At 40.0% G+C, this 19,646-nt stretch overlaps 1 protein-coding gene and 1 long non-coding RNA gene across 10 annotated transcripts in view; one reads left to right on the top strand and one right to left on the bottom strand.

The window, feature by feature from the left end:
* fnip1 (folliculin interacting protein 1) overlaps positions 1–19,646 on the bottom strand; it is a 119,986-nt gene that overhangs the window by 4,924 nt on the left and 95,416 nt on the right. For all 3 annotated transcript variants that reach the window (XM_072590613.1, XM_072590614.1, XM_072590615.1), the window contains 4 exons: positions 14,281–14,450; positions 10,004–11,357; positions 5,647–5,815; positions 4,981–5,181 (listed from right to left, as the gene is read on the bottom strand). In XM_072590613.1, coding sequence (XP_072446714.1) covers positions 4,981–5,181; positions 5,647–5,815; positions 10,004–11,357; positions 14,281–14,450 — 1,894 coding nt within the window. The remainder of the gene's footprint in view (positions 1–4,980; positions 5,182–5,646; positions 5,816–10,003; positions 11,358–14,280; positions 14,451–19,646) is intronic.
* The window catches only part of LOC140492011 (uncharacterized), a 66,901-nt gene that overhangs the window by 34,905 nt on the left and 12,350 nt on the right, over positions 1–19,646 (top strand). For all 7 annotated transcript variants that reach the window (XR_011963468.1, XR_011963470.1, XR_011963465.1 and 4 more), the window contains one exon: positions 13,398–13,499. This is a non-coding gene — a long non-coding RNA (uncharacterized lncRNA). The remainder of the gene's footprint in view (positions 1–13,397; positions 13,500–19,646) is intronic.

Genomic DNA, 19,646 nt, shown 5'->3' with positions numbered 1-19,646 from the left:
GCGCAGTACAGGCCCTTCGGCCCTCGATGTTGCGCCGACCGAAGCCTACCTAACCTACACTAGCCCAATAACCTCCATATGCTTGTCCAATGCCCGCTTAAATGACCATAAAGAGGGAGAGCCCACCACTGCTACTGGCAGGGCATTCCATGAACTCACAACCCGCTGAGTAAAATATGTACCCCTAACATCTGTCCTATACCTACCACCCCTTAATTTAAAGCTGTGTCCCCTAGTAACAGCTGACTTCATTAGCGGAAAAAGGTTCTCACTGTCAACCCTATCTAAACCCCTAATCATCTTGTACATCTCTATCAAATCTCCCCTAAACCTTCTTCTCTCCAATGAGAAAAGCCCCAAGTGCCTCAGCCTTTCCTCATACGATCGTCCTACCATACCAGGCAACATCCTGGTAAACCTCCTCTGCACTCGTTCCAATGCCTCCACATCCTTCCTATAATATGGCGACCAAAACTGCACACAATACTCCAGATGAGGCCGCACCAGAGTCTTATACAACTGCAACATGACCTCAGGACTCCAGAACTCAATTCCTCTACCAATAAAGCCCAGTACACCATATGCCTTCTTCACAGCACTATTTACCTGGGTGGTAACTTTCAAAGATCTGTGTACATGGACACCAAGATCCCTCTGCTCATCCACACTACCAAGTAGTCTACCATTAGCCCAGTAATCCATCTTCTTGTTACTCCTACCAAAGTGAATGACTTCACACTTAGCTACATTGAATTCCATTTGCCACCTTACTGCCCAGCTCTGCAACTTATCGATATCCCGCTGTAACCTGCCACATCCTTCTTCACTGTCCACAACTCCACCGACTTTCGTGTCATCCGCAAACTTGCTCACCCAGCCTTCAAGCCCCTCCTCCAGGTCATTTATAAAAATGACAAACAGCAATGGTCCCAAAACAGATCCTTGTGGAACACCGCTAGTAACTGCGCTCCAAGATGAACCTATACCATCAACTACTACCCTCTGTCTCCTTCCAGCCAGCCAATTCCTAATCCAAACCTCTAACGCACCCTCAATGCCATACCTCCGTAGTTTTTGCAATAGCCTGCCATGGGGTACCTTATCGAACGCCTTACTAAAATCCATATACACCACATCTACTGCTTACCCTCGTCCACTTCCTTGGTCACCTTCTCAAAGAATTCAATAAGGTTTGTGAGGCACAACCTGCCCTTCACAAAACCATGCTGACTATCCTTGATCACATTATTCCTATCCAGATGTTCATAAATCCTATCCCTTACAATTCTCTCCAAGACTTTGCCCACAACAGAAGTGAGACTCACTGGCCTATAGTTACTCGGACTATCCCTGCTCCCCTTCTTGAACAAGGGGACCATATTCGCTATCCTCCAGTCCTCTGGCACTATTCCCGTAGACAACGACGACATAAAAATCAAGGCCAATGGCTCCGCTATCTCCTCCCCAGCTTCCCAGAGGATCCTAGGATAAATGCCATCAGGGCCAGGGGACTTATCTATTTTCATCCTTTCCAGAATTTCCAACACCTCTTCCCTACATACCTCAAAGCTGTCCAATCTAAGTAATTGTCTCTCAGTATTCACATCGGCAACAATGTCCTGTTCCTGAGTGAATACTGATGAAAAGTATTGATTTAGTGTCTCACCGATCTCCTCCGCCTCCACACACAACTTCCCACTACTATCCTTGACTGGACCGATACCTACCCTAGTCATCCTTTTCTTCCTGACATACCTATAGAAAGCCTTTGGGTTTTCCCTAATCCTACCAACTAAGGACTTTTCATGTCCCCTTCTCGCTGCTCTTAGCTCTCTCTTTAGATCCTTCCTGGCTACCTTATAACTCTCAATCGCCCCAACTGAACCTTCACGCCTCATCTTTTCATAGGCTGCCCTCTTCCCTTTCACAAGGGATTCCAATTCCTTATTAAACCACGGCTCCCTCACAAGACCCTTTACTCCCTGCCTGACTGGTACATACTTATCAAGGACACCCATTAGCTGTTCCTTGAACAATCTTCACATATCATTTGTGTTCTTCCCTTGAAGCCTATTTTTCCAATCCACACATCCTAAGTCATGCCTCACCGCATCATAATTTCCCTGTCCCCAGCTATAACTGTTGCCCTGCAGTGCACACTTATCCCTCTCCATCACTAGAGTAAAAGTCACCGAGTTGTGGTCACTGCCCCCGAAGTGCTCACCTACCTCCAAGTCTAACACCTGGCCTGGTTCATTACCTAGAACTAAATCCAGTATAGCCTCACCTCTTGTTGGCCTGTCTACATATTGTGTCAGGAAACCCTCCTGCACACATTGGACAAACACCGACCCATCTAACGAACTCGAGCCATAGCTTTCCCAGTCAATATCTGGGAAGTTAAAGTCCCCCATAACAACCACCCTGCTACTTTCACTCTTCTCCTGAATCATCCTCGCAATACTTTCCTCTACTTCTCTCAGACTATTAGGAGGCCTGTAGAAAACTCCTAACAGGGTGACCTCACCTTTCCTATTTCTAACCTCCGCCCAAACTACCTCAGATGGCAAGTCTTCCTCCATCACCCTTTCTACTGCTGTAATACTATCCTTGACAAGCAATGCCACACCTCCCCCTCTTTTACCCCCATCTCTGACCCTACTAAAACATTTAAACCCTGGAACCTGCAACAGCCATTCCCTGTTCTACCCATGTCTCTGTAATGGCCACAACATCGAAGTCCCAGGTACCAACCCATGCTGCAAGCTCACCTACCTTATTTCTTATACTTCTGGAATTGAAGTATACACACTTCAAGCCACCTTCCTGTTTACAGGCACCCTCCTTCGAGATCGATGCCATGTTCCTAACCTCCCTACACTCAAGGTCCTGTACCCTAAAGCTACACTCCAGGTTCCCATGCCCCTGCAGAATTAGTTTAAACCCTCCCAAAGAGCACTTGCAAACCTCCCCCCAAGGACACGAGTGCCCCTCAGGTTCAGGTGCAGACCATCCTGTTTATAGAGGTCCCACCTTCCCAGAACGAATCCCAGTTATCCAAATACTGGAATCCCTCCCTCCTGCACCACCCCTGTAGCCACGCATTTAACTCTTCTCTCTCCCTATTCCTCGACTCTCTATCACGTGGCACGGGTAACAAACCAGAGACAACAACTCTGTTCGTTCTCGTTCGAGGGATATTTATAAACATAAACCACCAGAATTTACAGCACCAAAGGGGACCATCTAACACAACTCTTCACTGGAGAATCTTAAAAATAAGCTAACTATGTTACTTTCTGTAATTCTGAAACACTGTTTTAAAATACATACTTATACTTTCTTTAAAAATGCATTAGCTCAGTCTCAACTGTTCCTTGTAAGCATTTCTGTCTGAAATTTCTACCATATCTCTTAAACTCCTTCTGTACTTGTAGCAACAATTTTAAAATTGATACCACCTCATTCATGATTCCCAAATCAACAGGAATAATCTTCTTCTATTCATACCATACATAAGTGCAAAACATAGAGACCTTTGGCCTTTTTGGTTAGGGGAAAAAGAGTGACAATAATTAAGATCTTTCATCAAATGACTATAATTCTGATTAATTCTCACTGATACTCAACAATAAGACAGTCAAAACTGATCAAACTGTTCTGGCTATGCTCAGTCATGCTTGTGAACAAACTTAAAATCATTATTTTTGTTTTTGTGCTTTATGACTCCACTTGTTAAATCTAAGACATCCAAATGTGTGCACCTTAATTTCTCCGATTACTTCATTGTTGAATTTAAGCTCCCATTCCTATTTTTTTCCTCCAGCATACATGATTTTATACCTTTCTTCACCATTTCATTTTTACCTTTTATCTGCTCATTTGTTAGCCTCTCGAGGTTTTTCTCACCTGTGTAGTAAAACTTTGATAAAAGCCTAGACCCATTTTTTAAAAAAAAATTTATAAAACTGAATTAAGCACTAAATTTCTGAGCAGACATATTCAACAACCATGCTATATATACATGCCATAAATCCTTTCGCATCACAAAACAAACCTCTTTTAAACACCTTCTGAATATCTGTACGTGCCATATATAATTTGGTTATATATGGGGTTTCCTCATCCTTTTCTCCTTCTCCTCTACAACAACCTCTTTTTAAACTTAGGTCACCCTCTTACACTATACAATTTAGTTCATGCTCTGTTCCTCAACGTCCTTTCGACTCAGCTTCCAATCTGCAGGCCTTTTTCTGCTCATATTGATTACAGGGTCACGAATCTCCATTCTCTGGTACCTTCTTTCTAAAGCACATACACTGCCTTCTTATTAAGCACCTCTTAACCTTCTTTTCTATAAGTAAAGTCCTGTAATACATCCTGTGTCTAAGTGATTAAAAATAAAATCTTGCTACATACTTAAAAAGTGAGAATGCAGCATACAAAGGAGGAAGAGTGTGAGGATCTTCCTGTTTTTCAGGATGATCCTGCCACAACTAGAGTATTTGATTGTCAGGAAACAGTACCCCTTCAGATGGTCAAGATTTCGGATTTTGGTGGTACACTGTCAGGCAAAGTTGAATGACAGGTAGTTTCTAATTTATAAATCACTCATTTCAGTAAGGATCATCATGGAGGCAAATAACGATCCAGAATTTGTTAAGTCAAAGGGTGGAGCAATGCAGATGTGAACCAGATCAATAGCATCATCGGTAAGTGGTGCAAAAGGCTTTAGAAGGCGGAATTAAGATGGATTTGAAATGTTAGTAGAAAAGTGAACATGCAGCATTTGAATATGACAATGGGATGCCAAAATTAAACATTTTGAAAACGCTATCTCATTTATAGACCATGGAAATTGATGGCAAGTAGAGCTATTACCCACTGTATAAGAATTTACATTTTATTCAAAGGAATTATCAGTAACATTCTGAGAAATTTTAACTGATATAACATCAATCTTAATGGTCTTATACTCACAAAGTTTGGTGAAAGATTTAGTTTGTAGAGCTGCAGCGTGGAATGAAGCAAGTTAGATACTAAGCTGGAGACAAGTACTTCTTTGCCAAGTCTATTGCTGTCTGTGGTTCGCCTTTGACTACTTGCAACCTGCACTGTCCACTTATCCAAGTCAGCGATAATGCAAACAGCTTCTGATATAGGTTCATCCAACACTGGATGCTGAATGGAAAGAATATGACAGGAGTTGATATACTTAGCAAATATTTTTCCAAAATAAATACATATGGTTTTAGTTAATCTGTAATGGATGAGACCTGAAACAGGACATCTACTCTCAGTCATAAATGGTTAGCATGAAAAGGAAAAGTTTTTTTAAAGTCTTAAAATATAGCATTATTTTATTTCCCAACATTTTTTTCTTCAGGCCTCTTGTCAATAACCTGCCTGTGTCAAGGTATTTGACAAATATACCGTAAAAGATAACCATAACACTTTTAAAATGTGTTTGGATTTTAATCATCTAGAATAATAAAGGATTAAGAAAATAATTCTAACTCTCAATAAATCTTCAATACGTCATGAAGATTTATTATTCTAAATTATATCGAGTGTTGGTATTGCCTTGGTGACCAAATGCCTACAAAAGAATTGAAACAAACTGAAAAAATAAAATTAGTGACCTACTTGTACAGCATGTGTTAAATCTGATACCAAACACTGCTTCAGCTTTTCATCACTGCCTGTTCCATGCAGAACAAAATCGGATACATAATATGGGCAATAGCCACCAAAAAGAGACCTTCCAAAATTCGCTATACTGGGTTTGCTGTGGCAGATTTCAACTACACTTGACCTAAGGAAGGAGGAAGAAAAAAAAAGTTATATTTTAACATACTTAAAACTAAAAATATTTTTTTTTCCAAATCTTTCACTTGTCTGATTTTATTGATCGGTTGAGACTGATGTTGCAAGATTCAGACACTCATTAGCTAGAAAGTATCATTGTAGAAGTTTTATTGCCTTTGAACAAGGAACAAAAGCACAAATATCAATCAGGAATGTACAAAATTGAAGCCAGGTCAACTCTATGATTTAGTATCAGCTGTTATCTTCTGTAATTAATAAATCAATGAGTGACACAGCTAATCCCATCTCAAGATAGATTTGTAACACACCAGTGGTTTACAGCTTTAGTTATTGCCAGTTCCAATAAGCATCCATATATACCATTCAGGCATCCCTGTATAACTACAATAATAGAATCCGATCAATGGGAATAAGTCACAGTTTAATCAAGAAGTTTGAATAAGCTACTAAGGGACAATGAACAGAAATATGCATAGGAATTCAGAATGCATGCCACACCACAAAATAGATAATTAAGTTTCATTCACTTTTTGTTTGTTGCAACACTTGGAATCTCCCCATTATTGATGCAAGATAACTTCCAACTGACTAAAAAAGAGCAGCACAGCCACCACAAGGTCAGGGTGAAATTTCCAGAGATCACCAATAGAAATTAAAACTAGTTTACTGTCAGTCACGTTCCTCTTTTTGTGCAATCTCCCTGTTCAGCACATAATCAGATTCAAAGAAATTGTGCAATCATTATTAGCAATCTAACACACTGTCCCCACCCATTGGTATTTAAACACATCACAATACTAAACTGATGAGCCCAGTGAGAAATGTTGTGCAAATACAAAAGGTCCACTTGGAGTTTTCAGCAATGAGACAGCTAAAGCTCAATTTTTTTCACAAAGTAAATTGGGTTCTGTACTTACTGTTTATTATAACCATTATACTTTAGACAGGGCATATTGCTGTTCAGAATCACACAGGAACACATACAGAATAAACTTTTCTCCATTAAAATGCAGTAAAATAAATTCCAGAACCAGAAATTTTACATGGTGTCAATAACATTGTAAAAATCTGAGCTAATCACAGGAGTGAGCATGATACATATAATGACAAAAATTGAAGTGGGAAACCATAAACAGAAAATATTAAATTTATGCAGAAAATGCCAGGACTTTGAAATGCTGAAATAACTTCAGAGTTTAACTCTTCTAATCTGCACAACAGGCTTGTGAATTCACTTCTACTTTGAGACAATAGTTCTTTGAGTATAAGCTGATCTTCTAAAACAGTGTGTTTCAGACCTGTAAGCTTCCATCAAAACTAAGTCAGTCACATCTAAAATATTGATGCTGTTTCTCATTCCACAAATACTATCGGGTCTACTGAAAATCTCTCTTGGACTTCCCATTTTAGCTGTAAAATTTCAAATATCTACAGTACTTTGTTGTTTGCTACTTTGCACAAATGACAATGATGATTTTGTTTGCACCATCCTCAACTAATGTAGGACTTTCCATAATTACATGAATTAACCTATTTCCTGCTGAAATAAAAGCCACAAATTAAGTTTTGAGATTCATTCACTGTAGCCTCCCATAATTTTCCATTATAATGCTGTCCATTGAAACATTCATTTGCTGAATGTGGAGCACAAAACATGGCAGATGGAGTTTAGATAAATGCGAGGTGCTGTATTTCGGAAAAGCAAATCAGAACAGGGCTTACATATTTAATGGTAAGGTCCTGGGGAGTGATGCTGAACAAAGAGACCTTGGAGTGCAGATTCATAATTCTTTGAAAGTGGAGTTGAAGGTAGATAGCATAGCGAAGACAACATTTGGTATGCTTTCCTTTATTGGTCAGAGCATTGAGTATAGGAGTTGGGAGGTCATGTTGCGGCTGTACAGGGCATTGGTTAGGCCACTTTTGGAATATTGTGTGCAATTCTAGTCTCCCCCCTATCGGAAGGATGCTGTGAAACTTCAAAGGGTTCAGAAAACATTTAAAAGGATGTTGACAGAGTTGGAAGACTTGAGCTATAGGGAGAGGCTGAATCGGCTGGAACTATTTTCCCTGGAGTGTTGGAGGCTGAGGGGTGACCTTATAGAGATTTATAAAATTATGAGGGGCATGGATAGGGTAAATAGACAAAGTCTTTTCCCTGGTGTGGGGGAGTCTAGAATTAGAGGACATAGGTTTAAGGTGAGAGAGGAAAGATTTAAAAGGAACCTAGGGGGCAACTTTTTCATGCAGAGGGCACTGCGTGTATGGAATGAGCTGCTCGAGGAAATGGAGGAGGCTGGAATAATTACAATATTTAAAAGGCATCTAGATAGGTGTATAAATTGAAAGGATTTGGAGGGATATGGGCCAAGTACTGGCAAATGGGACTAGATTAATTTCAGATATCTGGTAGGCATGGATGAGTTGGATTGAAGGGTCTTTTTTTCTGTGCTGTACATCTCAATGACTCTACAAATGATTTCAATCTTTCATTCAATAAGGAAAGCTTTTGCCTGCACATCGTCACTTGCTTTGTCACAATTCTTTGCCAACTATTTCCTATAAGTAGTTTTTAGGTTCACATATTTATGGCTGATAATTGTTTCAGCAATAAACTTAATTTCCTTCTCCATTAGCACAGTTTCATTCAGAATTTCTCATCCATTCTAGCTAAGCAAATGTTTTTATTCTATGTATGTGACTTAAACAGAGTCAAGAAATAGGTGTTTACAATTTGAATTAATCAGGACACATTTATGGAATTGCCAAGAGCAAACGTTCTGACTTAAAACAGAGACCCCCTTCCTAAATAGTGGGGCTGGGTCAAACATTAAAGGCCTCAGCAAGTAAATGGGAAACTAGCCCACAGTACTTAAAAGATTCTGGACTCAGAGAAAAATGCTCCAACATTAAACATGAAGCATTCAATGAATCATTAATTTTCCGTCAGTAATGCATCCTCTTCATTTTGGTAGAAGCCAGTAGCGATTAAAAACAGGATTTCAAAATAGAAATATATTTATACTACAATTTAACTTACATTCATATTTCAAGATTTTAACCCATTTTTGCTTTTAATGTCTAATTTCATCTCTCTACTTCCTCTTCAGAACGCAGCAAAACATTCCAGGTCATGGGTAAACAATTACCATTGATAAAAGGCAGAAAATGTATCATTTTCATTAAGAACAGTGTGTGTTAGCACTGGCAGACTATAGTCTGCAGGTGGCACTGCAAGTTCAAACAATTCTTTCTGAACAAATTAAAGGGGCACTTCATTCTTATAACGTTCTTATTTTTCAATGTTGTCTAACTTGTCCTTATCCAATGGGCACCTTCTATTTAGAGGGAAGCAATGGTCTAGTGGTATCTTGTGCAGACTATTAACCTGGAGACCCTGCTAATGTTCTAGGGACCTAGGTTCAAATCCTGCCACGGTAGATGCTGGAATTTGAATTCAATTTTTACAAAAATCTGGAATCTGGGCAGCACTGTGCCTCAGCAGTTAGCACTGCTGCCTCACAGCGCCAGGGTCCCAGGTTCGATTCCAGCCTTGGGCGACTGTCTGTGTGGAGTTTGCACATTCTCCCTGTGTCTGCGTGGGTTTCCTCCGGATACCCCAGTTTCCTCCCACATTCCAAAGATGTGCAAATCAGGTGAATTGGCCATGCTAAATTGTCCATAGTTGTTAGGTGCATTTGTCAGAAAGGGGTGGGTTACTCTTCAGAGGGTTGGTGTGGACTTGTTGGGCCGAAGGGTCTGTTTCCACGCTGTAGGGAATCTAATCTAATCTAGGAGTCTAAATGAGATCATGGAAAACCACTGTCAATTGTCAGAGAAAACCCTATCTGGTTCACTAATGCCCTTTAAAGAAGCAAACTGCTGTCCTTACCTGGTCTGATCTAGTCTATATGTGACTCCAGACCAATGGCAACATGGCTGACACTTAACTGCCCTCTGGGCACTTAGACACTAAATGCTGGACTGGTTAATGAGGCCCACATCTAGGTGAATTAAAAAAAGGTTGTTAGCTATCCCTGACAAACTAAGCTGAAGTCAATTATCAAAGAAATTTCATTTGCCTATATGGCTAAACATTGCTTACATGCCATTAAACAAATTAGTTTGGTGCAAGATTTCCTTGTTCAATGTAACATACGTATTCTGTCCTTACCCTGGGAAAGGTAGCTCCATCTGTTCCAGCCAGTCATCCTGCTCTGTACTGTAGCGACAATGTTTGGATGACTCATGAGCTGCATCCTCATTTTCACTGTCACCCAAGGCACTGTCTGAGCTCTCATTTCGGGGGATGTCCCATTCAACTCCAAAAGGTGCTTTTTTCTGGTCTTGTTCCCCACAGGGGTCATCAGAGACTTTGTCTCCACAGTCCTGCTCAGCAGAACTAAGAATATGAGAATCTAAGTCCATTCCATATATCTTACAAGTGCACAAGCAACTGTTCCCACTCAAGTCACGTTGCTGTTCATTGTTCTGAATATAAAGTCCCATTTTTGAAACCTCTTGTTGTTCAACTTTCTGCTGATCCTCTTTGGGAAGATCATCGATGGTCTTTGTTTCTATTAAATTATCTTCAGTAAAATACTCATCAAAGATGCTCATACTTCCTTCATGTGTAGAATCCCATTTATAATTGTATGAATTGGATGATGTGTCCTTTGTCCTATTAATTTTGTTTTGGTCCAGTGTTACAGGCAATACCTCTTGTCCCTGTGTTCTTTTCCTAAGCTCCTCAATGTCTTTCCGTAGTGCCTCATCAGCTTCATTTCTCTTGCCTTCTGTATCAGAGTCTGGTGACAGAGAATAGCCAATCTGAAAGGTAACTTTTTGCATTGAATTGGGACTGCCCTGAAGATGGTCTGAACTACAGGGTACTGAAGTAGACAACTGCTTATCAGGAGGCAGTTTTTCAACAATAGGCTCTATGATAAGGCTTTGGCCTGCAACACCAGATTTGACAGACAGTACTGTTTCAGTCTTGGCTTCCTGAAGGTAGTTTGTGCTTTCCTTATATTGCTTGATGGTATCTTCTCTGCCAAGAACTGTCAGATTTGTAGTACAACTATTTGGACTGCAGTTGGTTTTCCATACGTTCCTGTGACATCTTGCAAATGCATCACTTGATTCTTCCTGCCTGGTAACATCATGCTGTTCTTTAGTAGCATGAAGGGGACACTTCTCATCCCGATACAAACTGACAGCACTGTCCCGTGAAAGAGTATTTTGGTTTTGCAATATGGTTGGGAAAAGTGAACTTTTATTCCTGTGAAGTGTAACCACAACATATTCTGACTCTTCCACCTCTCCTTTCTCCAGAGATGTGGTCATTACCGACTCACTCATTTCCGCATCACTATCCCCCTCGACCACCAGCTGGGTTTCTTGCAGCTCAGAGCAACGAATGAAATATGTCAGGAAGTGAAGCAACCGCTGAACCAATTCCTGTCGTTTACCAATCACCACAGTTCGGGCTAATCTTACCGGAGATCCTATTGCACCATGTAGATCAACTGTCAGAAAAATAAATAATTAAAATTAGAAGAACCCTTCTCATGTCAAACTTTCTTTGGGGCGGGGCAAAGGCAAAAGAAATGTTTGGGATGAAGTAAACAGATTTCTATACCTGCAAACTGAGCTTTCTTATGCTTTCAGCACAGGACCTGATCCCACCTTGAGGAGTTAGCTCTATGGAACACTGTCACTGCAAAGTAAAGCTTGCGTTGTTTTTCTTTACTCTGCCAGCCTGTCACTGAAGACCCCTACCCCACTTGTTACAGTCTCCAATCCAGTACAACATCAACACATTGGATAACATGGTACCAAATTTTGGACAGCTCTGCTTTACAGATGCAAATCTCCTAAGCACCGGATTGTGCACACCTAATTTACATGGACTTATTACAGTCAGAGATTTCATCACAGTTGGACCAATTTGAATCTAAGTCTCAGAAGTGGAAAGAATTGTCCCTTTTTCACTCTGGTAAAATATCTTTTAAAGGTTCATTTGGGCACACAATTTTGTAGAAATGTTGGTGCACTAATTAACAAAAGTAAATATTTACTCAAAAGAAAAAAGTTTAATTTATTTTCAGGGCATCATGCATGCCGAGTATAGTATGTTATATAACAATGAAATCAAATCAGACCCAAGACTAATAGCATTAGATTAATTTGTGTACATATGGATAAAGGTCAATGATCAAAACTTGAATTATAGAAAATGATGAGCCAATTAGAAAGCTAATACTCCATGAAATAAAATGAGAATCCTCTTTCAATGGTGAGAGTTTCACAGTTAAGTAGGAAGTATTGCAGTCATAAATTTTAGTAATGCAGTGGCACATTAAATATTATTTACTGGCTCATAATCTACCTCCAAGTCTCAGTAAATTATACAACAAATGTGTTTTTATGATCAGTGACTTGATTATGGCTAAGGCTGAAGAGAAAAATTGACATCCTTCATCAAGAGGAAAAATAAACAGTACAGCCAGAGGTTTTCAAAACTGAGAAACCGCCACATGGGGTTTAATAACTCCCACTTCTGGTTGGATATTTGACTTTTCATTCTTTTAAAAAGGGATAGAATTTCTGCTTTAGATGTAATCTGAAAAAAGTGAATTTAAAACATGCTTGGAATTGGACAGGTTGGAGAAAATATTAAGTTTCTGCTAAAATATATTTGCAGTATTATAACTATAAAGGCTTCCACAAACCAATATAATCAGGTAACAAAGTATATTTGCTGTCATTTTGAACAGCAATAAACTGGTGTAGTTTTAGAAATAAGCCTGTGAATTAATTTTCAGCAAATATAGGCATTGCTAATAAAGCTATCCAGTCCTCTGTGATGAATTGGATTTTTAACAAAAAAAATCACTGAACATACATTAAAATATGCTGAATCATTTGATTATTTCAATATAAGTTTCTTAGTAAAATAAATGTTTCGCTGATATGGAAAAACTTTCATATTTGCTTAGTGATGTCAATGTATCTTAAGAAAATAAATACAGTTTGAAGAACTATCCTGAACCAGATTAAATTTTAAAAAAAAGTTCAATTTCTATGATTTGTCAGGGGCCTGATTTGGGTTAACTAAGTTCCATTCAGAAAGACCTTGGCTGATTTTTAACCTTAATTTCTTTTTCCTACCTTATTTCCATTAGTGTCCAATCTATCGATTTTGTTGTTGAAATACCTAACAACTGAACATTTATAAACCTCTCAGCTAGAGAACTTCAAAGATACACAAACCACAGTGAAGAAAAATATCATCCTAACTTTAACTGACTAACTCTAACTGATTAGTTCAAGTGGATAGGCCAGTTACATCTTTTTGAGTGGCAACCTAAAGGGGTTGATCTGTTTACACCTTGTGTGGAAACTGTCCAGTTGCTACATGGCTGAGAGATTTGGAGGGTGCACTATCCCTTGAATTAACTAAATTCTCCAGCCAAAGGGAAGAGCCTCTCAGTATCTACACTGAAAAGCAGTCTAAGAATTTATTGTCTTTCAATAAAATTGCTCCTCATTCTTCCACGTTCCAGGCAGCACAAGCCCATTCCATCTGATCTCCTCACATGACAACCCAGTCTCAGTGAAGCTTGACTGCGCCATCTCAAAGCAACTGGAGGTGTGCCTTCATTAGGGTAAGATCAAAATTAGTTGGGGTCTTCCCAAAACACAATATAAATACAGTTCTGCTTGATCACCGCTATATTCCAACATCGCTTTGCACGTGCCTTCTTCCTGCGTATGCGTGTTTACATTTCTATTATCTACATACTGGGAAACCCAAATGTCTCCATATATTTTGTATAATAGTAGTATTTAAAATATATTCTGCTGTTATATTATGAGTGTGGACAATTTCACACTTCCTCACATCTACTTGTGCAATCAGTTAACTTGTCTATACCTATTTGCAGATTGAAAAGCAAGCTCTGAGGAGCGCACAATTTTGTATCGTTAACACTGTTGAATGTGTTACATTTGGCCATCTCATTTAAGTCACTGACAATGTAAATAGCCAAGAGGAAAGCTCTAAACCATGCAGCACCTAACATTGAGAAGTTACGGAGAAAATATTGTAGTAAACAGAGCAGAAGTGGTTTTGAATGTTAACTCTCTGACATAGAATTCCCTAACCTTTTATGTGGACTTGGGAAATTTCACCCAGGGCGCATCACATTACAGCATTTGCTTTCCAACCTACAATATATTACTTACATTATAATAGTTATTGTACTTCAATAAATTGACTGTTCTACTTCAAAACATTCTGCTTTTAGGGAAGGTCCTGTATCAATGTATGGCTTTTTCAATCATACAAAATGAACTGGGGGAAATGAGCATAAACTCAGCCCCAACGGATATACATCCCTCAATAATGCAATCATTTATTAACATATTTTTCAGAACAGGACTTACCAAGTTGGGCCCAAAGGGGGTTGTACGGATTTGACTTTGATAACATATCCACACTTCGAGAGGAATGTTTTTCCAAGAAAATCTTTATAGGTGGTTGACCATTTGGCATTACTGTTGGGACCCAGGCAAGATGATTTGTGAGCACAGCAGTAATCAGGGCTGGTAGAAACCTGATTAAAAACAAGATAAACATTTGAACAATTCAAGCAGGACGCATTTTATCAGCTACATTTTCACGTTAGAGGAATGGTGTGCCCAAGCAACAAATGATGGCCATCACAGTCGTGATGAAGGCTCATACCCCAAATCTGCCAAATACCTCATTTCACTGTAGTATAATTTTGAGAAATCCTATAGTACTCACACACTGCTAAAGACTGAGCAAGCCAATCTGTTCAAAATGCTGCAAGAAAGCTATGATAAATTTGAATGGACTGCTTAGCATCAACCAAGGCAGTGGGTTTGTCCAGTCTGGCCAATAACGTCAATAGACTTGTGCCAAATTGGGAGAACTGCCCACAAATTGGTCAACTCTTACACAGTCATACTCTCAATCATAGTTGTCAGCCAAAGTTCCAGAAACCACCAGCCCTGTGTATGTCCTGTTTCACTGGCAAGACAGACCCATGAGTTGGCAGCCGGGGGGAGCAGCTCAGAGGTGTTAATCATAACTCTGAGATCCATGGAATATGATCAAAACATGAACAGGGAAAACTCATCCTCACTAATGCACCTAGCCATGAAAGTACTGGAGAGCGACACTGTCTAGTCATTGTGGAAACAAGATTACACCACCACCATATTAAATGGGAGAGATTCAGAACAGATCAGATGATCAAGATTGGACACCAGTAAGCCATCAGTAGAAGGACCACAAGTACAACCTGTAACTTCATAGCCTGACACATTCCTCACTCAACCACTACCAGCGAGCCAGAAGATCAACTCTGGCTTAATAAGGACTATAGTAGCAAAAGGAAGCATACCTAAAAAGGAACTGCAAACCTATGAACTACAACATGGGTCATGTATGCCAAAAATGAGAGCTGGCGTTGTCATTAGTTTTTAGTAAACCTGTTATGGCACACCTCTGGATTTAAACCTTAACTTTGTGATCTACAACCATCAGATGAGATCAAACATTCTGCTGTCCTTTCACAACCAGTCATGAACAGTGATAGATAATTAAACAAACAGGAGGCAGCAGCTCTGTGATAGTAAAATCCAGTACTCAATTACAAAAACTTCAGCTCTGACTTTGCAACCTTTTTCAGCCAGAATTGTTAAATGGATGAACCATAATTGGCACCATGGAGGTCTGCAACATCATAAAGGCCAGAGTGATTTATATAGGTTCATGCAGTTATTTAAGATACAGGAGGCTATTTGATTCATTGAACCCAAGCAATTTGATTTACTGTCCGTGATCTCAAGAATTATTGAAGGCACTAGTAATTGGCACTGACAATATCCTAGTAGTGGTATTCTAAGCGCTTTTCTCAGAATAGGATAATTGCCTCTAGCCAAGGTGTTCCAGCACAGGTACAACACTGGAATCCGTCTGACAATGTGGAAGACTGCACTGGCACATTCTGTTCACAGGACAGAACAAATCCTATTTGGCTAATTACTACCCCATCAGTCACCAACTAAATGAATAAGAATTATGGCTTTACCATGAAGCAGCACTTAACTCATCAACATTCAGCTTAGTTTCCACAGGACCAAATCAGCTATAAACCTAATAATAAACTTGGTTCAAACATGGCTAAGAGAGATCAATTCCAAGGTGACTGCTCTTGACATCAAAGCAGCATTTGAGCATGGCTTCAAAGTGTCAAACCGAAACCAACGAGAATTCAAGGAAACTCTCCAAAAGCTGGAGTTGTACTTCGCACTTAAAAGATGGTTGAGGGTGTTTGCAGCCAATCCCATTAAGTCCCAGTCAGTGTTGCAGTTTTAATAAAACTGATCAGAGATGTTCTTTCATGCCTCTAGTGCAGGTGGTACTTAATGTTGTGTCCCTAGCCCAACCATTTTCAGCTGCTTTATCACGGACATTCTCTCCAACATATCAGAATGGGAACATTTGCTCATGATTGCAGTGTTTAGTTCCACTCTCAGCTTCTTAGAAGTTAAAGCAGTCCATGCTCACATGCTACAGTATGTGGACTCAAATTCGGACTTATAAAATTTAAGTGTCATACAGAATTAACGTCATCAATACTGTGGATCGAAGAATGGTCAAATGTTCTGTTGTGAGGAACTTTCCTCCCAACTGCTTAAACTTTTCCACCTATTCAGAATGCACAAATCTGGAATGTGATGGGTTTTTTTCTCCATTGATGAATGCAGCTCCAAAACTAATCAAGAAAATAAGCATCAGCTGCTTGTTTGATTGTGTGAATGCATCTTGCCACTCACCCCCACAACCAATATTCTATGAATGAATAAGATAACTTCCTGTCAAAGGTTCTGAAAGACAGAATCACTATTCAAATTAAATTGTCACATGAAAAAAACCTTAATTCTTGCAAAGCAACAGTCAGTCACTAAAAAGAAATGTAATTTAGTCTCAGTTTGCAATGTAGGTGTTCGCCTGGATTAACAAGAATCCAGTGACTTTGAGGATTACCTAGGATCTCATCATGCACTCTGCTTTGAAAAATAATGCTCAAAAGGAGTTCTAGAGTCACTTCCACATGAAGTCATGTGCTCACCCACAAGGTAGTGAGAGGTCTCCTTGGCTTTCTAGATAGTTCCTCACTGATTTCCTGCTAACTTAGGTGGATGTCTATTTTCAAATTTTTCCTCCCTTTCACACAAAAATGTGGCAATGGAGCAGGATGGATAGAAAGATATGAAGATATTAATTGTGGTCACAATTAAGATAGCAAATATTAATTGTTATCCAGCACGAAAATGCAAAGGGAATAAGTATTCATCCATGCATGCTATAGAGTTGTATTTCTGGGTATTTCAGTATATTTCGATTCATACAGTATGGAAACAGATCCTTCAGTCCAACTAGTCCATGCTGACCATGTTAATCATTATGTTTCCCTTACGCTGAATCCCCAAGTTCACTTGCTGTGAAGCACTTTTACTGCAAGAAGTGATCAAGTATTTTGTGTGTGCCCCTTATGGTTAGGACAAGAGGAGCCAGTACAAGTCAGAAGGGTGATTCTAACTCCTGTGTCAGCGCACAGTATATAAACAGCAAAACAGACATGGGAAGTGGGTTAAATGCAAAATGTTATTTACTTTTGAACACAAAAACATTTGAGATTTTCACTTTCTTTCATGAATATTTCAGCTTCTTCCTTTGGTTGAAAAGAGGCAAGTGATCAAGTTTAAGCTCCCAGGCCTTTATAAATGCAATTCTGTATTTCTCCACTGAGTGGTGCACAAGAGGCATTAGGCTGCATCAGTGACCCCATTGCACCTTCTGAGAATTACTTATCCTCCACAACGAGAGCCTCCAGTTCGCTTCAGTGACTGTCATTTAGGACTAACTGCAGTGGGGCCGCTGCCTATCATTGTATTACACATAAAAAAGAAAAAAACTGTTTAAAAAATAAAATCTAAGCCTCCTGTAAGCAACCAAAGATTGAAACGAAGTAAATGTCATAAAATGATCATTTGTGGAGTCACGCCAACCATCACTATTACACGTAGAGTCCCTCAAATCCACAAAGCTATAGGCAGAAGGTGCTAACCTCATGACAAATTCTTCTCCTCCCCAGATAATATCAACATGGCTTTGTGCGTGGGAAATCACATCTCACAAACTTGATTGAGTTTTTTGAGGAAGTAACAAAGAGGATTGATGAGGGCAGAGTGGTAGATGTGATCCATATGGATTTCAGTAAGGACTTCGACAAGGTTCACCATGGGTGTGAGATTAGCAAGGTTAGATCTCACTGAATACAGGGAGAACTAGCCATTTGGATACAGAACTGGCTCAGAGGTGGAAGACAGAGGGTGGTGATGGTGGGTTGTTTTTCAGACTGGAGGCCTGTGACCAGTGGAGTGCCATAAGGATCGGTGATAGGCCCTCTACTTTTTGTCATTTACATAAATGATTTGGATGCGAGCATAAGAGGTGCAGTTAGTAAGTTTGCAGATGACACCAAAATTGGAGATGTAGTGGACAGAGAAGAGGGTTACCTCAGATTACAATAGGATCTTGACGAGATGGGCCAATAGGCTGAGAAGTGGCAGATGGAGTTTAATTCAGATAAATGAGGTGCTGCATTTTGGGAAAGCAAATCTTAGGCAGGACTTGTACACTTAACAGTAAGGTCCTAGGTAGTTTGCTGAACAAAGATACCTTGGAGTACAGGTTCATAGCTCCTTAAAAGTGGAGTCGCAGGTAGATAGGATAGTGAAGGTGGCATTTGGTATGCTTTCCTTTATTGGTCAGAGTATTGAGTATAGGAGTTGGGAGGTCATGTTGCGGCTGTACAATACATTGGTTATTGGATTAGTGGTGCTGGAAGAGCACAGCAGTTCAGGCAGCATCCGAGGAGCAGTAAAATCAATGTTTCGGGCAAAAGCCCTTATCAGGAATAAAGGCAGAGAGCCTGAAGCGTGGAGAGATAAGCTAAAGGAGGGTGGGGGTGGGGGTGGGGAGAAACTAGCATAGAGTACAGTAGATGAGTGGGGGAGGGGTGAGGTGATAGGTCAGGGAGGAGGGTGGAGGATTTGAGCTATAGGGAGAGGCTGAACAGGCTGGGGCTGTTTTCCCTGGAGCGTCGGAGGCTGAAGGGTGACCTTATAGAGGTTTACAAAATTATGATGGACACGGATGGGTAAATAGGCAAAGTATTTTCCCTGGGGTCAGGGAGTCCAGAATTAGATGGCATAGGTTTAGGGTGAGAGGGGAAAGATATAAAAGAGACCTACGGGGCAATATTTTCACGCAGAGGGTGGTACGTGTATGGAATGAGCTGCCAGAGGAAGTGGTGGAGGCTGGTACAATTGCAACATTTAAAAGGCATTTGGATGATATATGAATGGGAAGGAGATGGAGGGATTTGGGCCAGGTGCTGGCAGGTGGAACTAGATTGGGTTGGGATATCTGGTCGGCATGGACGGGTTGGACTGAAGGGTCTGTTTCCATGCTGTACATCTCTATGACTCTATGGAAGGAAATCAAATAAAATACTGCAGATGCTGGAAATCTGAAACAAAAACAGGAATTGCTAGAAAAACTCAGCAGGCCTAGCAACATCTGTAGAGAGAAAGCAGAGTCAATATTTCGAGTCCAGTGACCCTTCTGAAATGTTAACTGTTTTCATGGCACAGATGCTGAATTTAGAATGAAATCCTAGTGTGGAAACAGGGCAATCGGCCCAGCAAGT

This window comes from Chiloscyllium punctatum, chromosome 20 (assembly GCF_047496795.1).
Source record: "Chiloscyllium punctatum isolate Juve2018m chromosome 20, sChiPun1.3, whole genome shotgun sequence".
NCBI classification, from domain to species: Eukaryota; Metazoa; Chordata; class Chondrichthyes; order Orectolobiformes; family Hemiscylliidae; genus Chiloscyllium; species Chiloscyllium punctatum.
The sequence above is the reverse complement of the archived record's forward strand: the minus strand, read 5'-3'. Positions and strand labels throughout refer to the sequence as shown.